The sequence below is a fragment of the Neopelma chrysocephalum genome, unplaced genomic scaffold (genome assembly GCF_003984885.1).
Source record: "Neopelma chrysocephalum unplaced genomic scaffold, ASM398488v2 Primary Assembly neopelma1_96920, whole genome shotgun sequence".
Classification (NCBI taxonomy): Eukaryota; Metazoa; Chordata; class Aves; order Passeriformes; family Pipridae; genus Neopelma; species Neopelma chrysocephalum.
This window is the reverse complement of record NW_020925563.1, coordinates 12826-13285: the sequence shown is the minus strand read 5'-3', so window position 1 is coordinate 13285 and position 460 is coordinate 12826. Positions and strand designations below refer to the sequence as shown.

Here is a 460-nt window from a genome sequence, read left to right as displayed (position 1 = left end):
CCTTTATTTCCTTTATCCCTTTTATTTCCTTTATTCCCTTTATTTCCTTGATTTCCTTTATCCCCTTTATTTCCTTGATTTCCTTTATTCCCTTTATCCCCTTTATTCCCTTTTTCCTTTATTCCCTTTATTCCATGATTCCCTTTATCCCCTTTTTCCCCTTCCCCCCTTTATCCCCTTATTTCCTTGATTTCCTGCATTTCTAACTTCCTTTCTCTCCTGTTTCCCCTGGGCTCTGATCCCGATCCCACATTCCCAGCAATTCCTGGCCATCCACGTTCCGGAGCGGCGCCAGTTCTGGCTGGGCCTGACGGACGAGCCCAGCGAGGGCTCCTGGCACTGGGTCACGGGGGGAGCCCTGCAGCTCCAGTGAGTTATTTTGGGATCAATTTGGGAGCAATTTTGGGATCGACCCCCCAAATCCACCCATTGGGAATTTCCAGCTACTGGGTCACCGGGA

General features: G+C 48.9%; 1 protein-coding gene across 1 annotated transcript in view; it reads left to right on the top strand.

Annotated features, from left to right (window-relative positions):
- Positions 1-460, top strand: part of LOC113960821 (collagen alpha-1(IV) chain-like) — a gene marked incomplete at its 5' end in the record, with an annotated part of 3169 nt that overhangs the window by 2129 nt on the left and 580 nt on the right. Inside the window, one exon of the mRNA XM_027670572.1 lies at positions 254-450. Within this exon, the coding sequence (XP_027526373.1) occupies positions 254-450 (197 nt within the window). The remainder of the gene's footprint in view (positions 1-253; positions 451-460) is intronic.